This window comes from Balaenoptera musculus, chromosome 9, assembly GCF_009873245.2.
Source record: "Balaenoptera musculus isolate JJ_BM4_2016_0621 chromosome 9, mBalMus1.pri.v3, whole genome shotgun sequence".
Classification (NCBI taxonomy): Eukaryota; Metazoa; Chordata; class Mammalia; order Artiodactyla; family Balaenopteridae; genus Balaenoptera; species Balaenoptera musculus.
This window is the reverse complement of record NC_045793.1, coordinates 91,608,286-91,629,181: the sequence shown is the minus strand read 5'-3', so window position 1 is coordinate 91,629,181 and position 20,896 is coordinate 91,608,286. Positions and strand designations below refer to the sequence as shown.

The window sequence follows — 20,896 nt, the reverse complement described above, 5'->3', positions numbered from 1 at the left end:
TTTTTAAATTAAAAATAAAACCTGGTTACTGTTCTCCAGGAAATAATATTTCAAATACACAGCTGTCCCTTGGTATCTGTGGGGCATTGGTTCTAGGACTCTTGTGGGTACCAAAATTTGTGGATGCTCAAGTCCCATATACAAAGTGGTCTAGCACTGAGGGCTGACTGTGTAATCATCTCCAGATTAGCTACCAAATTTTTTATATTTAAGATGTGGGGGACAGAAATTAATATCATTTTACATACAGGTATATTTACCAAGCTCTCAATCTTCTAAAGATTTAGAAGGCTCGAAATGTAACAAATTTAATGTCATTTAAAGAATTTCATGGAATCTTAGTTTTAAATTATAGAAAACATCACATCTAATTAACTTCTATTACATACAATTTAAAAGAAATACCTTGAGGTGTGTAATTCATGCATTAGGAAGTAGCAGTTTGATTTTCCAATTTGAACTTTTAATTTAAGCCCTGAATGCAATTCTATACAGAATTTCTTGTTCCTTTTCATTTTATACAGATGTTGGAATTTGTTCACACTTCTCTGCTCTTATTTTCATTTAAAACATACCTAATGTTAACTTACGGATACCATGAGTCATACTTTTAGTATCAAAATAAAAAGTTTTATTTATTTAAAAATGTTAAAAACATGATTCCTTTAAGAAAAAAATTCTTACAGTTTTAAATCCATAATAGGATTCAGAGCAATGTTTGTCAATGTTTGAACCACCTGGGGTCTTCTTTAAAACTAAATTTTGGGTCCACCCTAGAGATTTACTGAATCAGAAACTCTGAGGATATGGTCTAGGAATGACTTTTAAAAATTCTGTCAGGGCATTGTTTTTATACTAATGTTTGAGAGCCACTGATTCAAAGTGAAAACCAAGATGTGACCCTGGGTGGTTTCACTAAAGATAGAAAATAATTTAGGAAGTCCAGTCAATCCCATAATGGTCTGTAAGGTAATCTAAGACTGCTGATGTGCTTGACAAAGCATTAAATATTCTTTTTTCCTGCCTCGAAGTTATCTTTTCCATCATGTACATTAAATGTTGATGGAAACACATATAAGGAGTTCCAAGTTCAAGAGCAATGTCAACCCAGTCCCAGATGCATTTCAGTGGGGTTTCCTCATATCCAGCAAATATGGCCGGGTTGGCTAAGAGTCCTCTTGCAACCATCACACCTACAAATTAAAGCACATCACGTTTGTCCACACATTAAGAACTCATGGTTATGGGGTCAAACTCAATGAAAGAAACTGAGAATATTCAAAAATAAAGTATTATTACAAGGTTTCACAATGCCTCTCTATTAGACTAATTCTTATTAAAGAATTCATTTTGATATTTTTTATAAACCAATTAAGTGTAAATGAACTCACAAGACTTTTTTCTTATATTTTAAAGACTTCTACATTAAAAAATTAGTTTTCCGGATTTTTTTTAGAGTAAATCTGGATTGTCATAAATTGGGTTTGCTTGAAGTTTACCTGATACTCTCATCCAGCAATAGGTATCACAGGGCTTGGTATGCCAAAGTTGAAGGGGATAATGAAACTGCATAGCAGTCTGGGGTTTCTTTGCCTCCTATGACCACTCTTGGATTCACGAATTCTACAGGCTCTAGTGGTCACTAACTGGATGAGATGGTGGCAGAGAATTAACTGAACTAATTTACCCCAATTAAAATAATCTGTTGTTTCTAAGTAGAAGGATTAACATCATTTTAGTAAATTGCTTGGCTTAAATTGGTAAAACAGGAAAATATGGCTCCATATGAAAGAAAAATAATGAAAATCACATTAACATTATTCTCCCACCCCCCACTTTTTAATTTTTCTGCTAATTAAAAAACAAAAAAACTAAAGTAATTATTTCTTACCATCTGTCCCAGTAATATGCCACACATTTTCTGCTTCTTTTAAGCTTCTGATGTCTCCATTAGCAATTACAGGTATAGACATACTTTCCTTAATTATTTTAATGGCCTCATAGTGAACTGGCTGATGTCTTTCTTCAACAGTTCTTCCATGGACTGTAATCCAGGAAACCCCTGTCGCTTCAGCCTTTCGACAAAGATCTACAGTTCTTGTAAGGTCATCATGGATCCTATAATGTCAAAATCATATCTATCTTTTCACAGCGCACAAATCTTAATGCTAACATCAATAAACTAAATAGAAAAATATTTCATCTGTTACATTATTTAGTTTAGCTAAGCTATATCATATAATCACCACGTGCTGCTATCAGTGAGGTTTTGTTCAGGAATCAGTTCCCATTCAAGACCTTGAATTTAGCTATTTCACTATTGACAACAATAGGATGACAAATAACTTTTACCCAGTGCTCCTCTCTTTTGGCTTTGATAACTGAAAGATTCATCAAAGTACTATCACAGATTCATTGAAAGGTGCTATCTTAATATTTGCTGTGTATGCTCCAATCTGCAAGTGGGAGAATTATAATAATTTATCTTGAAATATGTTTTTAACCTGTCACCAAAAGACTAATTTTTAGTTTATTTTCTTTTCACTGAAATCTTAGTGCAAACATCATTCCTATTTTCTACTCTTGGTATCAGGAATGTTTCTTAGCATTAGTTAATTAAATAGTACATGGAAAAAGTTGTTTCTCTTGGGAGAGATTTTTTAATAATAAAGGGATATTTTAATTTTTCTTAAAAAATACGAAGAAGAAATTGTTTTGGATTATACATAAAAATTATGGTATCTATTCATTTACTAAATGTTTTGTTTTAACATATTTATATACTAGATGCGTACTTACTAAGAGTAGACATCTCCACACCTTCAGACAAAAGGAATATTCTTTTATTTCCTTAGTAATGGACTATCTTGTCAGTAGATTAAAATATTATCTTTACCTTATTTTAATAGATACTGAAAATCTGGGGTTTTCCACTTGATTTCTTACTTGTTTCACCATGTCTCGAACAAGCTCTGGATTGTTTATTAAGCAAGCTCCATAACCTTCTGCCAATGCCCACCTTCATAAAGTAAACACAAAAACAAATAAATTGTTATCAGCTGGAAGAGAAGATACAATTCTAAAAGCACAGTAAGTGCATTTATTATTTCTCTACCTAGCAACCTGGAATGGAACCAGATTTTTAAAATTCATAGATCCAACATTTCTAAGTGTATCGAGATTAGGAAAACATGTTCCCAGATCAAGAAATACTTAGGGGAAATGGTTTTCACTGGCAAGTGAGAAAATTAAAGTTCATTCAACCAAAACAGATTTAAGTATTTGTAATTGCAATTACTTCAGATTTTTTAAATTCCAAATTTGATGTTTATTGTACATAACAAGAGGTTTTATTAATCTTAAGAGTAGAAAGATATTTTTGGCTTACAGCATTCCAATACCACTAAACAGCTTACTGAACTCTCCTAATGAGTATTCAAATATATCTAATCTGATTTGGATTATGCTACACATAAAACCTCGATCTTATTCTTTGAACACATTTTGAATTATTCACAGATAATCTAGTATTGTGCCAGGAAGGTAGGGATATTATCGTCAAAATAAGTACATCCTATCAACACCCAGTTACTCAGACTCAACCAAATAACTATGGTATAGGAAGAAAAGGTAATTATAAGAAGGTTTTCTTATAATTGAAATTAAGTAAGAGAAAACAAGTGATCTCCCAAATCATAGAATCATAGTGTTTACAGCAAGTATGTCTGACATAGCAGTAAAAATACATTTTAGGGATTGCCATAAACATCAGTCTCACATAATTACTTATGGATGAGGTTCAAGGCAGATCCACACATAAAAAAAATTCTAGTGGTGAGGTGAGACAAAAACTTGTCAAGGGTCTATATATTGTTGTAGCCATCAGAAAATATCTTTGCATGTATGTTTCTAAATAATATTTCCTTATTTTTTCTTGCTTCTTATTTACAGCCCAAGTTCTTTATCTCTATTTTCCTTACTTTTTAATTTTTGGAATACCAGAATGATAGTTTACCATGTTCACATAGTTTTTCCTAATCTTTCTGAAAATTCTTCCAACTTCTTTGAGCTTTACCTCTGAGGACAACCACAGTTAATGTCTATTCCATTCGCATAAGGACAGACTATACGAGCAGCATCAGATAAAATTCTTGCATCATTAGCAGCAAACTGAACAATCAATGGGCAATCACCTGATAAAACGAATAGCTCAACATTAAAATTCACAGAAACACACACACACGTACACGAGATACCAAATTCTAATGTCTGTACAGGATAAAGTAACAATAACTATTTTTAGCCTAAGAAGCATCTGTTCAAACAAGATAGCATTAAAATAATTTAAAATATTTTAAATTACATGCAATTTAGATTTGGTACAAATTCAAATAGTAAAAAATTTGGTAAAATGAAAAGTACAACACTCTTGCCAAACAGACCCCTTTCCCAAAGGTGGGAATTAGCTTACTGCATTCTAGAACAATTTTATGAATACCTATAAAATTTAAGCAAATGTCAACATTCTATGTACGTTGCTATCCACATTGTGTTTTCCCCTGGATGTATCTGGGACCTGTATTCAGACCTATTTTCCTCTTTTTAGTGGCATATTCCACTGTGATGAATGGACCATAGATTATTTTTCATTTGCGGCTCTTGCAAACAATGCTGCGATGAAGATACTCCATGTACATGCTTTTGTGAGTATATTCATGAAGTAAATTCCTAGGAGTATAACTGCTGGGCAGGCATCTAACATTTTGAAACATATTACAAAATCTTCTTTCAAGAGTTTACCGATATAGATATACACCAATGTGGATGACAGTTTTGATTTCCTTACAACTTATCCTACACTGTATACCCAACAGCATATTTTTTTATTTGTAGCCTCTCTCTCCATATTCTTTGCGTAGTTCTCTATGTACAATTTTTCTTTTAGTTGCTCCTTTTTTCTTATTATTTAAATTAAAAAAAATAAAACAAAGAAATTAGCTCTGCTATCTATCATAAACATCAAAAATATTATAAATATTTTCCCCAGTTTTTCATTTGTCTTGAGAATATCTGTGCTCTTTTTTTATATATAAAAGTCTAAATTTTAACATAGCCAAATGTATCAGAGCTATCCTAGGTTTTAAAGGACACATTTTTCTCATCTTTGGGTGTTATAAATTCTGAATAGATGTATTTTAACTTTTCTAAAGTTTTTTTTGAGGACTACCTGTATGAGATTCACTGGGTGTTAACCAAAATGCAGATTTCTGGGTATCGCTCTAGTTCTACTGACTCAGAATTTCTATGGCAATCCACTGATTTACAGGATTATCTAAGGGATAGGAGAATTTGCTTTTTCCTGAGGATGTAGGTAGGGTGCTTTCTCCTTTGTAACTCAAGAGAGTTATAAAATTTCAATCTAACAACCATTTATTGGTCAAATATATTTTCAATGCTGTGGTAGAAGCTGAGGATACAAATCAACAAGAAAGAATTCCAACCCTCAAGAAGCCCATAGTCTAGTGGGAGAGACAGGCATGTGAGGAGGAAATTACAGTACAGTAGGATTAAGTACAACAAAAAGCCAGGGCTTACGAGACAGGACATGAATGGAGGGTGATTAGGCAAGTTCCTTGGTCACAGTTTTAGAGCATTAAGAAGCACGAACTGTCCTTTCCCAGGGGGATAGGGATACGGGGATAGGCCTGACTAAGAAGGACATTCTAGGTAGAGAAGTGTGAGAGATTAGGGCATGTTCAGGGACTTAAAATAACAGTATTTTGAAGAATAAAGTTGGTGGGCCATGGAACTACTACTACATCAACTAATGGAAGATAAAGCTGCAGAAGACGTATTCAGAGGCCAGATCATGAAGAACTTTCTATATTATCCACATGTGCTGGAATTTTACTCTTTATATCAGTGGCTCTCAATCTTTAGCAAGCTCAGAATCACCTGGAGAGCTTCTTAAAACACAGATTGCCCGACACATACCCAGAGTTTCAGATTCAGTAGGCCTGCGGTGGAGTCTGGAATTTCCATTTCTAACAAGTTTTCAGATAATGCTGATGTTAAGTGGTCTGGGAAATCACACTTTGAGAACCACTGTTTTAGGCGATGAGAGGTCTAAGGAAGATTGTGAGCAGGGAGAAGAAGTGATCAAATTTACATTTTAGAGAGGTCACTTGGGGCTGTCTGGAGGGTAGTTTGGAATGGGATAAGACTGGAGGCAATGAGATAGGAATCTAACCTAATAGGCTAGGTGAGAGAATGGGGCTGACTAAAACTTCGATATATTATCCATAGTTTACAGGGTACTGAATAAAAACATATTGTAAAAAACTTATAAAAACCATAAGAAACTGAAAGATTTTAAAATAAAATCTCCAAATTGTGTTGTCTCTGATTAGACAAGAGTGTTGAGTTTTGTTGTTTTGTTTTTAAAGTTTTACAAAGGCAGCAAACTCTAGCTTTCACATACCTTGGTTTGTGGTAAATTCACTGTCTCTGGCTTTTATAGATCTGATAAAATCAGCAGCAACTATCATTGGCGTATAGCACAGATCGCAACTGTATTTTCTTACCAGTGTTCTAAAAGCCAACCTGAGAGCATATAAAACTTTAATTAGGCATTTAGAAAGCACCATAATCAGAGTTTAATTTAGTCAATTATTAAATATTTAACATTTATTAGAGAAAAGTTCTGCCTATGGGAAAGTGCAGTAGATGTACTCTTCCCTATTCCTCCTGCTTAGTATAACTAAAAACTCTGGATATCATATACAAAACAAACGTAAGGAAACTCTGAAATGTGGCGAGAAGAGAGCAGGCAGGCTAGTGACCTTGAGCAGGACCTAAGGAACGACAATGGTGAGTTCCCTGGGTTTTCTTTTTGCCTCAAATATCCCAGATTTGAACCTGAAGAAGCTGGCAACCTGGAAATAGCAATGGGTGCAGACAAAAACAGCCCCAGCAAAAACCTGCTCTCTCTAGCCAAAGCACCAAGAAAGGGGCAGCCTAGCAAACTTTTAAATAATAATGGCTCTACTCCAGCCCAACACCAGAGAAAAAACTGTGGCCCTCACCTCCACAAGTGAAGGTCGAGTGGGGAGCTTACACTTGTACCGTTCCAAAGCTGTCACAAAGTTCTCCAACACCCCTCCACGGTGGTGTTAGAGAAGGCCAGGTAGGGAGCTGGGACTTTAATCCCTGCCGGCCAGTAACAAGGGTATCAGTGGAGACCATGTGGGGAGCCTGGAATTCCACACCAACCCTGCAGCAGTGAGGTGCCCTTCTCCCTTCCTCCGGGAGTAGTGTTAGAGAACGCTTAGTGAAGAGCCAGGACTTTCATCATTGCCCAGCAGTTACCAGGCTACCCCCTGCATGGGGAGCTGGAACTCTCACCCCTGCTCAGCAGTAATGAGGAGCCTTGTGACCCCGGGGTGTCAAAGGAGACCAAGTGGAAAACCTAGGCTTCTACCTCCACCTGAGAGTAATGAGGTGGTGCTTTCTCATCCTTCCCCTGCTGTGGTGGTGTCAGAAAAAGCTAGTTAAAACAGAAGTTTCAATATTCAGAATCAATCACTGTAATCCATCATATTAACAGGCTAAAGAAAAAAAAATCACATGATTGTATCAATTGATGCAGAAAAAGCACTGGACAAAACAGCATTCATGATTTAAAAAAAAAGCCTCTCAGAAACACAGGAATAGAGGGAACTTTCTCAACCTGATAAAGAACATCCACAAAAAATTCTACACTTAATATTATATTAGGATTTTTATATATATTTTCCGTAAGATCTTATGGAAAAACCCAAATGAACTTTTTGGCCAACCCAATTATAGGTGAAAGAATACTTTCCCCCCAGATCAAGAACAAGGGAAAGATGTCTGCTCTCATCACTCTTATTCAGTACAGTGCTGCAACTTCTAGTCAGTGCAATAAGGCATGAAAAAGAAACAAAAGGCATCTGATGGAAAGGAAGAAGTAAAACTATCTCTACTTGCACATGACATGATTGTCTACTTAAATAATCCTAAGGAATTTGTAAGAGGGATGTCCTAGAACCAATAAGTAAACATAGCAAGTTCACATAATGTAAGATCAACACACAAAAAGCAATTTTACTTCTATACACCAGCAATGAACACATGGACACTGAAATTAAAAGTACCATAACTGAGTGTAAGCCTTACAAAATATGTACAGAATTTGTACGCTGAAAACTATACGACACTGATGAAAGAAATCAAAGAAGATCTAAATAAATGGAGAGACATACCGTGTTCATGAGGAGACTCAACACAGTAGGGAATTCAGTTCTCCCCAAATTGATATGCATTTTTCATAAAATTCTTATGGACAATCCAGCAGGATTTTTTTGTAGGTATAGAAAAGATCATCCTAAAAGTTATTTGGAAAGGCAAAGGAACTAGAATAGCTAAAACAATTTTGAAAAAGAAAAGTGGGATTTATTAAGTTTATTTAATTTCAAGACATTATACAGCTACAGTAATCAAGACTGTGTGGTATTGGTAGAGGGACAGACACATAGATCAATGGATTAGAACAGAGAATGCAGAAGAAGAACCATACAAACATGCTCAACTGAGTTTTGATGAAGATGCAAAAGTAATTCAATAGTGGAAAGATAGCCTTTTCAACAAATGGTGCTGGAGTAATTAGACACCCACAGGCAAAAAAACAAAAACAAAAACAAACAAACCTCAGCCTAAGTCTCACACTTACACAGATATTAATTAAAAATTATGAACTTAAATGTAAACCATAAACTAAAAGACTTTTAGAAAAAACATAGGACAAAATCTTTAATATCTAGAGCTACCTAAAAATTTCTTATACTTGACAACAAAAGCACAATTTGCAAAAGGAAAAATTGATAAAATGGACTTCATCATTAAATAAAAACTTTTGCTCTGCCAAAGACCCTGTTAAGAGGATGAAAAGACAAGCTACATGCTAGAAGAACACATATGCAAGCCACATATCTGACAAGAGTAGTATCTCGTATAGAGAATTCTCAAAACTCCAGAGTAAACACAACAGCAACAACAAAAAACCAAACAATCTGATTCAAAAATGGGCAAAGGGCTAGAAGAGACATTGTGCCAAAGAAGATATACAAATAGCCAATGAGCACATGAAAAGATGCTCAACATCACTAGAAAAATACAAATAAAAACCAGAATGAGATAATTCACATCCATTAGGATGGCTATTAAAACAACAAAAAACCCCTGGAAGACAACAAGTGTTGATGAGAATGCTGAGAGACTAAACTCTTGTGTACTGCTGGTAGGAATATAAAATGGTGTAGCTGCTATGGAAAATAGCAGGGCAATTCCTCAAAAATTAAAAATAGATTTGTCATATGATCTAGCAATTCCACCTCTGGGCATATACCACAAAGAATGAAAGCAAGGTCTCAAAAAGATATTTATATATCGATGTTCACAGAAGCATTATTCCCAAGAGTCAAAAGATGGAAGCAACTCAAGCTGGGATGAATGGATAAACAAAATGTAGTTTATACATACAATGGAATATTATTCAGCCTTAAAAAGGAAGGAAGTTCTGATACATGGTACAACATGGGTGAACCTCGAGGATATTATGCTCAGTGAAATAAGCCAGTCTCAAAAAGACAAATACTGTCTGACCACTTAGATCATATACATACCAGGCAGTTGGCAGCATGAGGACTCCAGCCCGGATCCTGGTCCCAAAGCTAGGCGTTTGAAGATCCCATGTGGTGGGGTGGTCTTACTTTTAAGAAGTCAGAGCATAAAAAGGAAATCACACCTAAGCTTATTAACCATTTAACAATACTTACTTTGAATATCGCACCATTGGGGCGCAGACTTTTACCAGCTGCCCAGAATGAAGCATTTCTATTGGATCTTTTTTTCTTTCTTGACATGTTGTGGTTTGCATGCAGTCACTCTTCATAAATACAGATTTGTTTCAAATCTGAAAAAGATAATCAGTTTGCGTAGAGAAAAGGCACTTTCACTTGATGAATCCCATCATTCTTACAATTTCAATTGCCAAGAACACGTATTTTTCATCAGGTTTGTGGGCTTAGGAATCTTCTTAGCTTCTTTTCACAGTATCAAATGGGATACTACTGAATTCTGCCTCTATTTATAAATCACAGATAGTTTTCAGCACACTGTGCAATTATGACGTTTATATTCTGCACAAATTACCCTTGTTCAAGTCAAACACTAACAGTTTTGAATTCTATACTTAACCCACTATTGTAACATTTTCTGCTCAAATTTATAAATGCTCAGGATGTGGAAAACCACAAGATATCTTCCTAGAATACACATTACGATTTTCCATGTTACTTCTTAGATTTTCCATTTTACTTTGTTTGGCATTGATTAACCAACAAATTTGATTTGAATCATTTCGTATATAGTACTGTGTATGTCTGGCACTTCGAAATACCTTGTTTTATCCAGGAAAGTTAAATGGCAGTAACAGAACAACTTTAAGTAGTCAGCATTTCAAAAGATGTACTGGTTTATTTATTTATTTATTTAACATCTTTATTGGAGTATAATTGCTTTACAATGTTGTGTTAGTTTCTGCTGTATAACCAAGTGAATCAGCTATATGTATACATATATCCCCATATCCCTTCCCTCTTGCGTCTCCCTCCCATCCTCCCTATCCCACCCCTCTAGGTGGTCACAAAACACCGAGCTGATCTCCCTGTATATAAGAATATGTTTATTCTTATTCTCAAATCCTATTCTTTTTATTTGAATCAGAAGGCAAACAAACCTTTAATTATTATTTTTAAGCATTTAAATGTTTCATGAACATCGTTTCATGAAAATCTCAATTGTAATCACATAATTGCATAGTAAATCACTATTATACCCAAAGAGGGACAAGTGATTAAATTAGGTAATTCCTGTGTTTTATAGTTGCTATACTGTACTTAAAATCCTATCATTTCATAGTGTTGGCTGCTTTCCATATTCCAATATTGGCCTTACCAACTTAAAAACAAATATGGGCCAACTGTAGAAAGGTCTAATTGCTCCACATGCAATTTTTTGCTTGGCTAATCCTGAGTACTGTTATAACCTAAATATAAACCAATAATTTCAATTTCCTTAGGTAGAATGTACAGGTGGAATAAGATAAGCTAGTTTTGGGCTTCCCTGGTGGCGCAGTGGTTGAGAATCTGCCTGCCAATGCAGGGGACGCGGGTTCGAGCCCTGGTCTGGGAATATCCCACATGCCGCGGAGCTACTAGGCCCATGAGCCACAGCTACTGAGCCTGCGCATCTGGAGCCTGTGCTCCACAACGGGAGAGGCCGCGACAGTGAGAGGCCCGCGCACCGCGATGAAGAGTGGCCCCCGCTTGCCACAGCTAGAGGAAGCCCTCGCACAGAAACGAAGACCCAACACAGCCAAAAATAAAATAAATAAATTAAAAAAATAAAAAATAAAAAAATAAAAAGGGGTTTGCTAACGTTTAAAAAAAAAAAAGATAAGCTAGTTTTACTGATCACTGTTCATCACTTTATCACTGTTATTGACTTAATAAAAATTTAGAGAGTTACTAGCTTATTTTTTTAAACAAAAATTCATGATTAGAAAGATGTAAGCCACCTACATAGGTAAAGTATAAAGCAAAAGAAAGGTAGTTGCCTTTTCATGAATCAAACCTGTCTCATCTCCCTTGCATTCCAGACCCTGGTTATGCCATCACCATCCATCCCTACGCACTCAAGTCAGAAACTTGGGGCTTGTCCTTCACTCTCCATCTCCTGCAGGTGTGTCAACTAAGTGGTACCTTTAATTAAACCTTGAGCCCATTTTCACTGGCTCACAGTCTCTGTACTCATAATCCCCCATCCTGATGACTCTGACAATCTTCTCGGAATCCCAGTTGATCTTGTTTTTATTCATTCAACAAATATCAAGTTTCTGCTACATGTTGGGAACACAGATGAAAATATATTTTCTGTGTCCTTGAAAATGTATTAGACAAACTTACACAACACAATAATGCTAATACACACACTCAAACACAATTTAAGCACTGTAGAAATAACTGTCTAGAGAAGTGAGGGAAGTCAACGAAGGATGAAGGAAATCTTGAGCTGACACTACATGGGAGATGGGGAAGTGTCCAGTTACAGAGAACACGTATAAAGCCACAGCAGCATGAAAATGCTTGATGTTTTCAGTGAACCATTAACAACAGTTCAGCATTACTTGAGTTGTAACTAGACTAGAAAGGGCATGAGAGGGCCTATACACCAGGTTAAGATATTTTAGATTTTAAACTGTAGGGCCTTGGTTCTCAGCCATTTTTCCTCCTCTGTGGGTGATTTTGACATATGCACTCAACATGTTAACTTGTGCAAATGACATACTTCCCTGGGCATATATTTTTGTGTAAGTTGTTTGTCTCTCCTTGTATACTAGTTGTAATTGAAAAATTTTAGCAGAGAAATGACATGGTCAGATTTCTGATTCAGAAAGATTTTGATGGAGGGGTTAGGGCTATTGGTAAAATATCAGTAAGGAGGCCACTGTAGTAGACCAAGCCGTGCGTAATGAGTATCTGACCTGGGACTCCAGGAATGAGGATAGAGAAAAGGGAACACATTTAGGAGCTATTTAGAAATAAAAATAAACTAGCAAGACATTTAGGAGGTGGAAATCACCTGATGACAGCACGTGTTGTGTAATAAGAAAGAATTCTAGGATGATGTGTACACTTTTGGCTTCAGAGACTGGGCGGATGGCCATTCCAATCAGTGAGACAGAGAACTAGAAGGAGGAACAGGCTTTGGGAGGGAAATGAGTCCACGCTTGGGCACATTGAAGTTGAGGTGCTCAGGGGATTTCCAGGTGGTGATGCCTCGTAACTGGTTATATAGATATGGTACTAAAGAAAAAGCTAGAGATAAGTCTTTAACCTTTAGGTAATATGTCGAAACTAAAAACATGGACAAAGTACTTATGGATGCCATATCTTGTAGAAATCCTTAGAAGCACCAACATTTAAGTAAAAGGGGAAAAAAAAAGAATGTAAAGGAGACCGAGAGATGAACTCTGGAGCTGGGAGGAATAAATCTGAAACGTGATATTCAAAAGTTAAGAGAGGGAATAGTATTACGAAGGAGGGAGGGGATAAACATCTTAAACATCACGGAAGAGTTAAGTAAAGAGTAAAAAGTGTCCAATGGCAACTAGGTCACTGTGACTTTAGCAAGAATAATTTCACTCTTATTCATTCTTTTGTTGCTGTTGTTAAAATAATTTTTATTGTTCTTCTTCCTGCTGGTTATGCAGGCAGCCACAAGTGGTGCATACATGAGAGCTTTCCCTTCAGGGCTTCATGACTCGACTTTAAATGAAGTTTTCTTTATTTTCACATTTCCCTCTTTTGATCAAGATCTTTCCTCAAAAGCATTGCTGATCGAGTCAGGTTGTCCATATTTAGTGGTTTTTGTCCCTTGGTACCAGGAAGAGAGTTTCCTGATTGTCATGTCCCACGTCAGAGGGAAAATGCATACCGATTGGAAACCCCTGAAGCCACGTTTGAGTAACAAGGAGGAGCATGAGGAAGAACACTCAGGAATTTCCCATCTAAAGTCTATATTCCATCTAGGTTGTAAGCACTGGAGATCATCTTGAAGCACTGAGCTGGAGTCACCCTATTGGGTAAGCTGTTTCTAGAAACGTTTAACAGGCAACAAATACAGAGCTTAAAAATAATTATGCAAAAACAGTAATTATGCAAGGCAGAGTTAAAAGTAATATGACAAGTCTGGTTTGTATGATGGTACCCAGCTAAATAGATCAAAAGACCATAGAGTATCAAGGGGAATTTGTTGTAACCAGTGCACTGTTCCCTGACCTTGTGTAACTGAACTTCTACCTCTCCAGAGGTATTTATCCATGTGCAACAGGTGGTAGTTATTCATTCTTGTAGTCCCAGTACATGGCACAAAGAAGGCCTCCCTTAATACATATTTGCTGAATGAATAAATCAGTAGTTCTTAATCTTGGTTGTACATTAGAATGATCTGATGAGATTTTAGGAAGCAGGATGCCCAAACCATACCCCAGAGCAATTACATGTGAATCTCTGGGCATAGGATGCAAGCATCAGTGGTTGTTAAAGCTCTCCAGGTGATTTTAACGGGCAGCCAAGCTTGGGAATAAACAAATCCACATCCTCCAAAGCACCTGGTAATACTGTTTGTTTAAATGGGTTTCTACCTACCTATTAGCTCCTTTGGGATAAGACAGGGATTGAGTCTAATGTTTCTACACTCATGCTGGTACATATAATAGAGACTCAAAACTCTTCATTGAATGAATGAATATTATGCAACTTTTCTAAAAATTTTCAATGTAAAAGCCAGGGAAGGAAAAACAATCTAAAATTCAAAGATAATGCTTATTCATCATTAATATTAAAAAATTATTAAAGTCAAATTTTGTGTATTATAGATAATGAAACCTAATGTGAATCTCAGCACACTGCCCTTGGCAATTTGTGAGACCTCCATTGAGAATATTCAATCCTATTCACACCGTGATTGAAATCAAACAAAGTATATTAGGGAAGAACCTCTGTGACAAAGAGAAAGCATAATGCAGTGTACTGAGACATACTTGAGTTGTTACGAGCATCTAATATGTTCGAAAGGCGTTTGGCACAGCTAAGTACTACTATCACATTCTCGAAAATCCGTTAGCTGAATCAAGAAAAACTTTAGCTCTGGCACTGGGAAAAATAGGTTCCCTGCGTACATACTTACTGTACACGAAGGAAAAGTCAACGTTTCTTTTTACGTTAGAAATGCTTAACCTTCTTGCACACGTGCGGTTGACCTGTTAACTTACTAGTATTTATCGTGGGAGAAATACAGGTGAATACTGCCGATGTAACAGCGGAGAAGATATAACGGGAACCAACCTGATGATTTTACAGCTCCAATACTGTTAGTTGAGAGATGGAAAATCCATCAATTTGTAACAAGTAGAAGTCTGGCGTCGCTCAGGACACGTGGCTGAAACTAAGCGGTAGAAAAAGCCTAAGGTCACTGTCTCATGGGAGGGTAGGCAGAGACTGAGTCCCACTTATCTATTCCTGGTTCAGTCTTCCTACTTAACCGACTCTCGGCTCTCCCTAATTCTCCCCACTTTCATCCCTGGCAACTTTCCTCCCCAAGCTTTTCCCGCCTGCCTTTATCCCAAGAACGCGAAGCAAGGGATGTGATAGATACAGGTGGGTAGCTTAACGCCCGCCAGCTGTGCTTGTGGAGTGCACACGAAGCTACCAGAAACCTCCGTTCTCTTCTAGTGCCTCCATCGAGAGGTCCCGTTCTCAGGTTAAATACTTGCTTTAGAGGTGAGCGCTGCGGCCACGTTCCGGCGCTCACCTTCTCTTCCGCCCAGGGAACGCCGCCCGCCCCAGGAGTGCGGCAGGAGACGGAAGAAAGCGCCGGCCCCACGACCTCGGCTTCCCTGGTGCGCTGGGCCCTCGGCGCCCACCTACTCTGAGCCCCCACGCCGCTCCCAGCCAGGGTCGGTCCACCAGCTGCAGCAGAATGCAATCTCCAGGACAGCCGGGAGCCGCGGGCTGGGCGGAGCTGGCGGCGCCAGGATTCTGCGTCATGACCTGGGCGGGGCGCGCCGCTGCTGACGCCATCTCTCCGGCACCTGCCAACATGGAAGGTGGCGACGGTGGGCTCGCTCTGCCTGGCCGTCCGGCTCTGGGCTCCGCAGCGGCTGCAGCGACTGTCCGGGAGCTCTTGCAGGACGGTAAGGAGTCAGGGTCTGGCCGGGCCATGAGGTTGGGGGATTGTCCTGCTCCGCACCTGGGCCCAAGTGGTAGACTCAACCCTAAGCTTTGCAGAAAGTTTTCCTGTCTCGGCGTGACCACTCCCCTCCGCCCGGCCCCCTGGCGTCTGGGTGCTGGCCTAGCCAACCTGTTTCTCCAGGGACTTGCTGTCCCCTTCCCTTCCGGGTGTCCTGGGGACACCTGATTTCTGGAGGCTCCTCATTTCAACTCTGCCTTCCACGCTCCTGGGCCTTCGCTAATGTCCCGAGTTCCCGCCCCCGTTGACCCACTGCTACCGCAGTTCTTGACCAAAGGGTGAAGCGTTTGATTCCATGAGAAGTGTAAGACCTAGAGCAGATTACAAGCGCTTGATGAAGGGGGTCTCATTTGTAGGTAGAGTTGGAAACATCCCCCTGTTAATAAATTTTTGGACTGCACAGGTGGCCCCACTTACAAGCTCGCTTTTTTTTTTTTTTTACAAGTCGTTTATCCACAGCCATACGTGGGGGAGGGTTCGGAGCATTCATTCAGGCTGGGATTAACTATATGTATTGAATATAGCAATCAAGTTTATTGATAGTTTTAGATAGAAGTTTCTAGAAATAAGAAGATAAGTTAGACATAGTACATTTGAGAAACACATAAAATTGTATTAATGAAGTTAACATGCCTCAAACCTCTTTTCTTTCAGAATAAAGTTCAAATTTCTAAGATCCTTCTCATCTGTTCTTAATTTTCTTCCCTAATCTCCATCACGTTCAACCTTGTATTAAAATAATTAGTGTACTTAATCTTTTCTACTTCATTGTAAAACCCCTTTTTATATTCTGCAGAGTTAATAACAGTACCTTGCCTACAGTAGGTGCAGAGTAAGTGGTTTTTAAAAATTGAACATCACAGTAAAGAAGCATACGCACACATATGTAGACCAAAATAGGTTATAAACGAATGAAATAAAGTTCTAAAATACTGTTTGTTTTCTGTGTTGTATGTTTTATTATTGCCCTTAATTCCTTGCTTTCTGATTATAATTTACATACTTTTGTCAAAAGTTACTATTGATGTTTTCTGAACTAGATCATATTCTCTAGGTTAGGATCTCTGGCTAATGTATCTTTGTACCTTAATTTAAATTCAGGTTGACCAAGTTTTGAGCTCCTGATATATACGCAATTCCCACCCTCAAGTAGCTCACCATTTTGGTAGGAGAAATAGTCCTGTAGAGTTATAAAGGTAGGCACCGTAATATAGTGTTGTAAGGGTAGCAGTAGAATTGTATACGGAGTAAAACATTAATACAAAAGAGGATGATAACTGGGAGTGGTTTAAGGGAGTGTCAGGAAAGGCTTTCTAGGTGGAGTTGGTTTTGAGGTGTAAATAGGACTTTCCCAGGTGAAGTGGAGGAAACAGTACATGCCGTGCATGGGTATTTATTTCAGTTGGATGCATTCCAGGAATTGTAATCAGTTTTTGGCGGGTAAACAGTCCCCAATTCTGCTGTCTGTATTTTCCTATTTGGTTCTCTTTCCCATCTTCCACAATAATTATTTCAATCTACTCTTTTCAAACCACTCCCTTCAAGCTCAACAAATGGTTTTCAAGTTCCCTAAAAAAAAAAAAAAAAAAAGAATCTATTAGATATGCGCTTCTTCCATTTCTTGCGGTTAAACCTATGAACTAAGCCTGAACCTGCAGTCATCCTTTCTTCCTTCTTTTCTGTTGTATTTTCAGTTATAAAAGAAGTGAAGTCTCCATTCCTTCCTAAGGACAGTCCCTCCCCTTGGTGCTCTGGATTTTCTTCCTGTCTCCTCAAGGACCCAGTTACCCTCATTCTATGCCATTGAAATCACTTTGCCAAGGTCTCCAGTGACTTTCTTGTGGATAAATCAAATGGGCACTGTTTTGGTCTTTATCTTACTTGAACTTATGAAGGGTTTGAATCTTTTCTCGAAATACTTGCCTCCATGTGCCTTGTTCCATTTTTTAAAAAAATTTCCTAATTCTCTAAATGTTCTTTTTCAGCTTTCTTTAGAAGCTTGTCGTCTTCATTTCGCCCCTAATTCAGTGGTTCACTCCACTCTTCCCTCCCACAACATTCCTAAGGAATTAAACATTTCCATCAGTAACAGTGATCCACTGTGTCAGGGGTCTGCCAGTGATAGAGGATAGGATTGATAGAGTTGGTCAGCAGATGCGTAGTTTGAAATTTTGTGAGGTGTTTCTGATGTGCCTCCTATAGGCATGAGAAAGCTAAAAGAGAAGCATGAAGGACAGTCTGTCTTCAGATGCCAAATCCAATGGCCAGTATTCAGCCTTCATTGTGTTTGATCTTTATAAGATCTTCGACACTACTGACTTTCTTTAAGCTGTCCCTTTTGGTTTTTTGCCATTCTCCTGTTTTTCTTTCTCTCTGAACGCTTAATTTCTTTGATTGCTTTCATTTCTTCTATCTACCCCCAAATTTTGGTGTTTTCCTGCTTCTGAACTCTGTCGTTCCCATTTTCCTTTTTTTGTGCATTCTAAAATGTCTTCCTAAATCATCTGGTCTTTTTTTCATAGTTTGAAAATTAATATCTATACAAATATACACATATGGCCCTTACCTCTCTTCTGAGCTATAGAACCACTCTCTACTGGACACTTCTGTCTTGACAGTGAACAAGCACTACTAATTCTACATATAAAAATCTGCATATGAACAAATAGTGTAGGTTCTGCACATGAAAAAGTGAAATGAATTTTTTTTTTAACCCCTCTCCTCTAACCTTTTCCTCTGGTAGTCTCTGTTACCATTAATTGTATTAATTATTAATTGTGTGTGGTAAGTTAGATGTGTGCTTGTTCCCACGTAGGTTAGATGTGTGCTTGTTCCCATGTAGGTTATCAGTTCCTTGGAGGCAGGGGTACATTCATCTTCATTTTTATACAAAGATTCCTGGTGGACTACTTCATGCAAAACTGAATTCCCTATGTCAGTTAATCAAGAAACTTGGGAATCATCCTTTAATTCTTGGTCTACCTAATCACCCATCTTTCAGCTTGTCTCTTTAAGTCCTATACATTATAGTGTCTGAATATTTGTCAAATTTGTCACTTCCTTGACAGTCTTACTGCTACTATCTTAGTCTTCATCCTGTCACTTGGGCTGTTAACATAGCACCTTACTGGCCTCTGTGGCTCTATTCCATGGGTGTGTTGGTAAATTAGCATCCTGGGAAAATAGAAGCCCTGATTTTGTAGTGTATGCTAATTTTCATGGTGTAAATACCCTTACCATGGTCAATTTTAAGATACCTACATGTGATGTCAGCTGTCTCACACAATTCCTGAGAGATTAACAGTTGGCTGTCAGGAGCCAATCCGAGCCAGCCCCAGCACACCACCGCGTGGCTAATCCCTTTTCAATCATCCTCCATACAGCTGCCAGAAGCTGTTCTACAACACAAGGCTAACAGAGCTCTTTCTTGGCTTTAAACCCTTAAATGGGAAATAGTCTGAACATTTTGGATATTTTACCAGCCTCTTTTCAAACTACACCCCAACCTTCCTTTGGAACCTCAAATCCTATCATTCTTTACCCTTTCTGCCCAACACACACTGTGATCTAGACATACTTAAGTCAGTATTATCCTTATTCCTCAAAATATGCCATTACATTTGCTGCTTCTAAACCTTCCCTCTTGGAATAGCCTTCTCCATTTGTCTGCCTGACAGGATCCTTAATTCTGAGAACTACTTGGCAAACTCGAAGGAAATGGGGTTCTAAGAATTAAGGCCAAAGTAGCAGTTTCCTTCTTTCACTCCACTCCACTTTGAGAGTAGTCAAGAATGAGTCTTTGCTTTTAGCAGAATGATACTTGCAGCTGATACACAGATTAATTCATGCATTCAACCAGTATTGAACATCTGCCATGTGTCAGGCATTGTTCAGGCTCTATGGGTGTGGTAGTACACAAAACAAAGAACTTGCCCTCATGGAGTATACATTATAGTGGATATAGACAATTGAAGTTTTCTTATAAGTACTCTATTTTATAGCTTGTTAGTTTCATAATCTCTGTCAAGGCAGTCTTACGTATATCTGCCATATGGCTAGGAGATAATTGTTTATACCTACATTGACTTCACTTCTGTGTATCTATTTTTCATTCATAATTCTCTCCACTTTCCTTCCACCCACAAATTTGTGGATTTCTGTACAGAAAGATATCTTCTTAACATCTAGCATCACTTCTTGTTTTAAAATTTTTATTTATTTAATTTTTGGCTGTGCCACGTGGCATGCAGGATCTTAGTTCCCTGAGCAGGGATCGAACCCGTGCCCCCTGCGATGGAGGCACAGATTCTTAACCACTGGACTTCCAGGGAAGTCCCTTTTTTTTCTTAAGGGTCTACTTTAAACATGGTTTCTCTTTCCATTTACTTATTTCACCCATAAATCCAAAATTTCAGTAATACCTGTAAGTTTGCATTTGCCTACTTCTATTAAAATTTGAGATTCACTTTATTATAACAGTATTTGTGCATCAGTCTGGAGATGCTGGAGACCATAATTATCAAATACAGTCAGTTTTCCTATTGTCATTGTCAGTGACCTTGTTTTCTTGTGTTAAAAGCTGTGGTTAGTAGTTTTTTTTTTTTTTTCTTTTTTTTTCAATCTTTTGCTCAATATTTTCCTTTTGACTCACTGATTAAAAACTAGCTTTTAGGAATATGCATAGTAGTCCAGAGCGTGGGATCTGCAGCTACACTGCCTGGGTTCAAACAGTGAGGTTGCGCAAGTTGCATGTCCTTTCTGTGCCTGTCTCTTCACCTGTGAAACAGGGAGAATGATAGTTCCAACAGGGTTGTGTGAACATTGAGTGAGTTAGTATGTATAAAGTGCTTATATCAGTACCTGACGCGTAGTAAGTTCTTAGTGAATTTTACCAGTCTCTTCTGCTGCTGCTACCGCCTCTTCCTTCTCATTTACAACAGAAAGCCTTTTCAGTACTTTCTGGTGTATAGAAAGACCTCAAAATGTGTTAACTATGATTATA

The 20,896-nt window shown here is 37.8% G+C and overlaps 2 protein-coding genes across 6 annotated transcripts in view; one reads left to right on the top strand and one right to left on the bottom strand.

Moving 5' to 3' along the window:
- Positions 1 to 520: 520 nt before the first annotated feature.
- DUS4L (dihydrouridine synthase 4 like) lies at positions 521 to 15,673 on the bottom strand. 5 transcript variants are annotated; one of them, XM_036862992.1, is made up of 8 exons: positions 15,457 to 15,661; positions 14,918 to 15,090; positions 9,858 to 9,994; positions 6,482 to 6,603; positions 4,076 to 4,193; positions 2,897 to 3,019; positions 1,892 to 2,118; positions 521 to 1,193 (listed from the first exon to the last, which is right to left on the bottom strand). In XM_036862992.1, exons 3-8 carry the CDS (start codon positions 9,971 to 9,973, stop codon positions 934 to 936), a joined length of 966 nt encoding a protein of 321 aa, XP_036718887.1. In that variant the 5' UTR covers positions 9,974 to 9,994; positions 14,918 to 15,090; positions 15,457 to 15,661; the 3' UTR covers positions 521 to 933. The 5 variants fall into 5 exon arrangements, with proteins under 5 accessions (XP_036718887.1, XP_036718888.1, XP_036718890.1 ...); XM_036862995.1 differs by having other exon boundaries at positions 522 to 1,193; positions 14,991 to 15,090; positions 15,569 to 15,673; XM_036862991.1 differs by having other exon boundaries at positions 522 to 1,193; positions 14,991 to 15,090.
- Positions 15,674 to 15,706: 33 nt separating this feature from the next.
- Positions 15,707 to 20,896, top strand: part of COG5 (component of oligomeric golgi complex 5) — a 281,556-nt gene continuing 276,366 nt past the window's right edge. The window contains exon 1 of the mRNA XM_036862985.1: positions 15,707 to 15,838. Coding sequence (XP_036718880.1) covers positions 15,745 to 15,838 — 94 coding nt within the window. The 5' untranslated portion in view covers positions 15,707 to 15,744. The remainder of the gene's footprint in view (positions 15,839 to 20,896) is intronic.

Bases quoted from the DNA above. Each gene is read 5' to 3' on its own strand.
- DUS4L (XM_036862995.1), bottom strand. From the start codon at position 9,973: ATGAAGAGTGACTGCATGCAAACCACAACATGTCAAGAAAGAAAAAAA. The intron at 4,194-6,481 runs GTATGTGAAAGC...TCGTTTTATCAG, and splicing joins TGAATTTACCACAAACCAAG to GTGATTGCCCATTGATTGTT. The intron at 1,194-1,891 runs GTAAGAAATAAT...TTTAATTTGTAG, and splicing joins GCATATTACTGGGACAGATG to GTGTGATGGTTGCAAGAGGA.